The sequence below is a fragment of the Aplysia californica genome, unplaced genomic scaffold, assembly GCF_000002075.1.
Source record: "Aplysia californica isolate F4 #8 unplaced genomic scaffold, AplCal3.0 scaffold00193, whole genome shotgun sequence".
Classification (NCBI taxonomy): Eukaryota; Metazoa; Mollusca; class Gastropoda; order Aplysiida; family Aplysiidae; genus Aplysia; species Aplysia californica.
Genome location: NW_004797463.1, coordinates 513,743 through 521,242, shown reverse-complemented (window position 1 = coordinate 521,242; position 7,500 = coordinate 513,743). Strand labels below are relative to the sequence as shown.

At 42.2% G+C, this 7,500-nt stretch overlaps 1 protein-coding gene across 1 annotated transcript; it reads right to left on the bottom strand.

The window, feature by feature from the left end:
• Positions 1–2,058: 2,058 nt before the first annotated feature.
• On the bottom strand, positions 2,059–6,550 carry LOC101857186 (acetylcholinesterase). The gene is made up of 2 exons (XM_005098776.3): positions 6,292–6,550; positions 2,059–3,633 (listed from the first exon to the last, which is right to left on the bottom strand). The coding sequence occupies exons 1-2, from the start codon at positions 6,488–6,490 to the stop codon at positions 2,144–2,146; spliced, it is 1,689 nt and encodes a 562-aa protein (XP_005098833.1). The 5' UTR covers positions 6,491–6,550; the 3' UTR covers positions 2,059–2,143.
• Between the last annotated feature and the right edge of the window lie 950 nt (positions 6,551–7,500).

Sequence of the window (7,500 nt, the reverse complement as noted above, 5' to 3'; positions counted from 1 at the left end):
GGTGCCCGATTTCCTTAACAAATTAATACAGACGAGCACATTTAAATAAAGTGCTGTCGATGAGTCTTAACTCTGATATATATAAGCTCGCTGGGGAACAACAAACCGGATTTATGAAAGGAAGACATTGATGATATTTTACACAGACAACAGACCACAGGTTCATATGAAATTGTTCTTATTGTTGATTTTAAACAGTTATTTGATTCTATAAACGCTCACGGCATCCTCAAAAGCTTAGATGTATCTGGCTTTGGCCCAAACTTTTGAAAGTGGATTGAAATGTTAAATTAGAGAAATACTCGTGTGTAAAAAGTAGAGGTTACGTCGAAAGGACATTTCCAATGAATTACGAAGTTCGACAAGGGTGTCGGATTTTACCTCAACTATTTATGACTAAGAGTTACGAAATCGGTTTTTGGGTCAAATTATGCAAATTGGGGATATATTACAGTGCCTGGACATTTCTTGAACAATATCCAAAAACCTATGTAAGACTTGCTACACCCTAAAGTTGTGTTTTATTGTCAGATTTTTCTGCGACAGCACAATTGTTTCCCAGCCTTATCGGCTGTTTTCTCACAATTCTGTTTTTTTCACACATTATCCCATTTTTCTGCTGTTTCTTTTCCAATTTCTAAATTCTGGCTTGTTGAAATTTTGATTAATGGAGTAGTTTTTTATTTATGGGCTTACAAAGCATTTTCCACTTTTTCACTTTTTTTTCAGCAACCCAATTGTAAGTGTCATAAAATAAAAACTAAAGCAAATATCAAAAATTCAACGAGCTAAATTTACGAGATACCTATTTACTGTTGGCAAGCCAAACTAGAAGTTAATCAGTAAATAAATAAGGGAATAAAATGGGATTGAAAAGGTATACAAAATCCAATATGGCCGCCGTTTCATTAGCAACCGATTCATAATATACTTTTTGAACAATTGATTTCAAATCCTCAATAACACACGATGTCCCACATCAAATATGGGCACTCTACGCCTTGTAACAACCAAAATAGACCTCAGGTGCCCCACTAGCCCTTAAGGGTCTTTACAGATTACCCAGAGATGGTAGTACATCGTGCCGAAGACCAACTTCGTTTTTAAAGGGGGGGTTGCATATTTTTCAAAACAACATCCAATAGGAAACCGTTTGTTTTCCAGGCCCCTTCAATGTTCTTCCTAAAACAGAAAGTCGTCAGTCGTCTCACCTTTCGCTTTTGAACGCTAAATACGTGACATCGATTACTACAATCTGAAATTTGTCTCTTTTTTACTTGACTATCTCCTGGGGGATATTGTATCTCATTCGCGCCGGGTTGGCCCTTACAGGCAGGCAACGATTAAAACACTCTTATATGATCTGAATTGTAAAAAAAAGAAACATTGCAAACGACAGAACCCAAAAACATCCAGCCTGTAGTTCAAAGAAACCAGCACGACTCCTTTTGTCGCTAGAGAAGTGACATCGAATCGAGAACCGGACCCTATTACATACGCTCCACCATGTATCCACACCATCACAGGCAGTGGGGTCTGGGAATTCCTCTGTGTGGGTGAGTACACGTTAAAGAACAAACTGTCCTCACTTCGTTTTGGGAGAGGCTTTTGAAGATTATAAATCGGCACTTCTCTTTGCATGCACTCATCCCCAAATGTAAGAGCGTCCCTAACACCCTTCCACCTATCTGGAGTAACAAGAGCTTTGAAGCGAAGTGGTCCTGAAAAAGGGGGAGGGGAAGAAATTAAAATATTGAGTAGCGCTGGGGCAATAATTTCGAATAAATCAGCATTGCAACAAATACCTATGTGAAGAAAACTCCCCCCCCCCCCCCCCCCAGGGCAGTGCTACTCTTTGAACATAAACGGTCTGAATGTTAGCTGAGTTCGGTTAGTACCATCTTCGTTTTAGGCTTTGAGCAAGGCAAATTTTTTCTCTCCCCCCCCAAAGAGACGGTATAGTCAGATGATCTGAATTACGAAAAACAGGTCAAACGACAGGCGAAAACACGTTTTTCAATTATGACTGAAACACAAAAAAGAAGACTGAAACAGGAAAAAGGATGACTAAAAGTTTATCAATTTTATGTTCAGTATTTTCAATCTTCTACCCAATACTGACGTTAACGGATGCTGTGCTGCTTCACTCTAAAACGTCGAGAACTTTGCGAGATACATCTGCGACATCAGGCTGTGACCAGAGTCTTAACTCAGAAGCAGAATTAATAAATAGATAGTGAGGTGCAGTAGGGCTAAGGTATTGGCTCCACGTCACTCCACCAGTGGGCACTGTTGACGTCGGGTTCCCAGTCTTGGCAAAGTTGGTCCACATTTCCATCATCTGTTGAGATACCTGAATGTCGTCAGCATCAGGAGGCCCAAAGCCTTTGTCGGTGAACCTTTTCTCTTGAACGTCAAAAACGAAAAATAACTCGTCCACGTGTATAGCTGACATCCATGGTGGACGTTTACTGAAGCTTGGTCTGTGACTGAACTCGTACAAGTAATGTTTCTTATCTGGGACATTGCGCACAACGTAATCCAGCTCCACGATTGTTGGACCCACAAAGGAAAAGTTGTCCCTGGCGTCTAGAGATGCTCTCCTTAAGACATCACTGCTGGACGTGTTTGTCAAAAACGTTGACGTCAATACTTTCAGAAGTTTTTCCTGGTCACGTTTAGTGAATTGTTGAAGCTGCTCGCCAATAACTTGTCTAGCCACCTTCTCTGAGAATTGAACAGGTGGACTTTTAGAGAAAACGTTAGTAAATAATCCGATTTCATCACTATTAAAGCCCCTGATGGTGTCTACGTGGCTGATTTTTCCTTTAGAGAGAAGAGTAGCTGGTGACTCTGGTAAGAAGCCAAACGTTGTTTCAACTCTAGGGGTCAAATATGTTATTCCCACTTCCAATGCGTTAAAAATGGTAATGGAAGCATTTAGTAGTTTATTTGCATCAATCTGTTGTAGACATGACAAAAGCGCTGTTGGATTATTCAAGTCGTCACACTGAGCGACCTGACTCGTCAGCCGGGCTATCATGCGAGACGACACTCGATTTCCTGGGTAGTCAATTGACCAAGGACAAAGAGAAACGCCACTCTCCATAACCGCTCTCTGGAACAGACCATCAGCTAAGGGCGACAGAGTGAGGAGAGAGACAGCTCCTGCGCCAGCACTTTCCCCAAAAATAGTCACCATGTTCGGGTCACCCCCAAAATAAGCAATGTTTTCCCTCACCCACTGTAGAGCAGCGATCATATCCAACATCCCATAGTTTCCTGGCAATGTGTCGTCTTCGGTTGACAAGAAGCCAAAAACATCCAGCCTGTAGTTCAAAGAAACCAGCACGACTCCTTTTGTCGCTAGAGAAGTGACATCAAATTGAGAACCGGACCCTATTACATACGCTCCACCATGTATCCACACCATCACAGGCAGTGGGGTCTGGGAATTTCTCTGTGTGGGTGAGTACACGTTCAAGAACAAACAGTCCTCACTTCGTTTTGGGGTGGTCTTTTGAAAATTAAAAAGGGGCATATCTTTTTGCAAGCACTCATTCCCAACTGTAAGTGCATCCCTGACACCGTTCCACTTATCCGGAGTAACGGGAGCTTTGAAGCGTAGTGATCCTGAAAAAGGGGGAGGGAAAGAAATTAAAATGTGCAATAAGACTTGGGCAAAAAAATTGTACAAGTCAGAAGTCACCAATTATGAAAAAAATAAATGTTATATGAAGAAAAACCTTCCCAAAAAAAGAGATGGTATATTAAGATGGGGTGCAAAGGAAATACAAATTTGACACAAGATAGTTAACTCACTGACTACCAGTAATTTTGACTGAACGAACCCATGAGGGAGTGGAGACACCAGAAAAATGAAGGGTATTTTTGAAGTGACCACATTTTTTTTCAACAGATTCCTACAATAACTGACATCTGAAACATGATAATGTATCCCGATTATGGAACAGAAACGAATGATCATAAATAGCTTTTGAGTATTTTTTCACATCAATTTTTGCACTCGTTAATTGATGAACATGACAAGAACAGGAAGTTATTTACCAACAGATTTTAATATGAAAGTACCAGAAAATGAATGAAAGCGAAAAACGTTTTAAAAAAACAATACATACTTTGAGAAAATTAACGTTTAGGCCCAGTATCTCTGCAATGTCTCGAGAACAGTTTGCCAATAACCGTGGCGTCGGTAGCCTAGTGGTTAGGCTACCGGACTCGTAATCGTGAGGTTGCGGGTTCGGGGGTTCGAGCCTCAGCTCGGTCCGACGTTGTGTCCTTGGGAAAGGCACTTTACACGAACTTCCCACTTGGCTCAGTCTTATCGGAGACGGACGTTAAACTAGGAGATCCCGCCTCTTAAATAACCTAATAGTGTTGATAGAGGCGTTAAACCCTTACCATTTCACCATTTTTTTTTCCAATAACCAAAGGCACTTCACAAAACAAACAACAAAAATGTTTTGATTGTTCCTCAGTCTCTGCATTTTGCTAGACTTTCAGATACACCACTATGGCTGACTTTGTACTGTTGAAGCTAGAGAGGTGAGCAGAGTAAGTCTGATTCCCGATAAGGACTTCTCTGTTGACATCCACCCCTTGGCGCTCACTTTGGCTATCCACACGCCATTGTGACGGACAACGCCACCTGTTTCTCGTCAGCCGAGTTCCAGACCTGGTGTGAGCAGTGGGGCATTCTACACCTGCACGGAGCCTCCTATCATCCCGAGTTCGAGATGAGCCGGTGCCTGCTCGTCATCTCAGGAAAGACAGCCCATGCTTCGCGCTTTCCTACAAAGGTGAGCGTAGGGACAGATGGAAGCCAGCTGTGGTGACCGCCTTTCTGGGTCACAAACTCCACGAGATCCGTGTGCTACCAGACGTCCCGATGTGGAGACGACATGAGGATCAACTTCGCCCTCGACACGCACGTCACCAGCCGTAACATGGACATATTGTGAACTTTGACATTTCTCAGGTTGTGATTGCTTCTGGGAACACTTTAGCCTTCAGATACCTTCAGACTGAAGGGGAGGGGTTATGTAAGGGAAATAATAAGACCTGCTTGGGGTTCATTCCCTTAGCAGGACAATGGCTATTAAGTTGTTCCCCTTTGTAGAAACACTTCTATGCTGTTTATTATGTCATTTTCATATCATATGTCACGTTAGTATTTCATATTCTTTGGCATCGTTTACTATTAGGCTGGTGTTGTATTATTCTATGTGAGAATGACTGAGACGTGTGAGTGTCAATTATTAATGAAAGCATGTATTCTGTATCATGTAAATAATCTAACATGTTGTGTAGATATTGTTCATTTTACATATTGATCATGAATAAACTGCTTCATCATGATCGACCCAAGACGAAACTCCTGCGTTCCTGATTGATGTTCAAGTTTGCTGTTACAAGTTTCCTGTCACAAACCTACAAGACCGTAACAAGATCACTTAAAGAAATTTCAGCAAAATAGCGCAAAAGAAAATATGCGAAGCATCGTGGTGAAATCGGTAATCAGGCGCTTGTCAAAATAATCCAGACGAAGATTAACATTTTTTTCGAATTTTTGTTTTCTTGTTCAACACATTTTATGCTATCTTAAAAAAATTTATGTGATGATGGAACTCAACAACTTTGATTAAAGGCTCAACAAATGTAGATTTTAAGTTTACAAGGACTTTCAAGATTTGAAAATCAACAAACTGTAGGAGCCATTTTCTCGCTAGTTTTACCTCGAAAACCAGGCCACCCCAACCTCATTCAGTCACAAATATCTCCAGTTTTATTTACGCGAGATGTGTTTTTTCCATTGAAAGATAGTCAAATGAGCAAGCTTTCAGATGGTGCCAATAACTCCACATGCTCAAATATTGACAATCGCCTGATTCTACTGCGTTTTGACATATATCATAAATGTTACAATGACTGGAGCCACTGAATTAAAGTGAAAAAAGCGTGATTTGGCAAAAATTCGAGGAAGTTACCAGTCATTAAATATGAAAAGAAATGTCTATCAGAAATAGATGGTATAGTCAGCTTGGGTGCAAGGGAAATACCATCCAGACAGACAGACAGACAGACAGACAGACAGACAGACAGACAGACAGACAGACAGACAGACAGACAGACAGATAGATAGATAGATAGATAGATAGATACAGAGAGAGAGAGAGAGAGAGAGAGAGAGAGAGAGAGAGAGAGAGAGAGAGAGAGAGAGAGAGAGAGAGAAGGCCAGGGGACTAGATCGAGTAAAAGAAAATATCTCACCTGTTGGAGGTTTAGCATAAGGAATACCCAAGAACTTGGCCACAGGAACTGAAGGTGTAGAATCCACCTTTCCCCTGAGAGTGCCGTAGCTGGTGTTGACCATGAGGAACCCGTCATCAGCCGCTCTTTGTCCTCTGTGGAGACAGCTAGCGCCCAGTGCTGAGGTGAAGAGGACCTGGAGCAACCAGATTACCGCCATTTTGACCGAACGTAAGAAAGAAACATCAACTGCTGTCGATTATACAGCGCTGACTCGACGCTCGCCTTTGTTATGTCTATAGCTCTATATTATACACTTGGAACAGCTAATAGGGGGTGCCCACTAGCCAGAGCGGATCGGGTTGGATCGGATCGGTTCGGGTCGGGTCGTTTTCTGGTTGTTTCAGAGCACACTACAACCCCGCCACGATTGTACCTGACGACCTGTTACAAGTTAAAGTAGAGAAACCTTTTACCTCAATGGCTTACAGGGCTCCTTTCCCCTGTCTGCGACAGCCTGGAATTCCATAAGCATGGTTACAATAGTTACATCGATAACTTTTTATTATCAAAGATCGTTCATAAGAAGATAGCTCCAGTTCACTCGGCCAAAAAAGTGTCTGTCCGCGGAAGTTGTTTTGAAGCTCTCTTTCGTTTATTCAGAAGAAAAATAGGAATAGCTGTTTGTTAGTTTCGCTTTTATTGTTTATTACACAAGGAGGGTAACTCTGTTCGCAAAGTCTGCACTTTTTCGTAGAGGGCGCCACCGGATTTGGAGGGTCAACATGGACACGTGACTCAGCCTTGTTGTGATTGGCTGCAAACCACCCGATTACGTGATTCGCAGGTCTGAAAACAAACGCGTTTGTCTTTGTAGGTCACTGACTGAGTCGATCGGTTTGTGCCACGATGGTCGCTTTGAGCCCTCAATTTGGCTAGCCCCGACTACCAGATCGACCCGATCCGACCCGACCCGATCGCGTATGTGGGCACCCTCTATAACGGATCAGACAACCGGTTTTGCTATTCAAATCTAATCCTCCCCCCCTTTTTTTTCTTCTTTTTACCAGATCTCTAAGAGATCGCCAGAGGTCTCTCAGCCAACCATGATTTAGAAGAAAGAGGGCAAAGAACTGAAATATTTGCTCTCTTTGAATGAAGTCTTCTAGTGAAGCGACAGCATACATTCAGGCTTACACACACACACACACACACACACACACACACACA

What these genes read in the sequence shown, in the direction of transcription:
- LOC101857186 (XM_005098776.3), bottom strand. Translation starts at nt 6,490, where the DNA reads ATGGCGGTAATCTGGTTGCTCCAGGTCCTCTTCACCTCAGCACTGGGC. An exon ending in TTATGCTAAACCTCCAACAG is followed by an intron (nt 3,634 to 6,291) that starts GTGAGATATTTT and finishes CCCCTTTTTCAG; the next exon opens with GATCACTACGCTTCAAAGCT.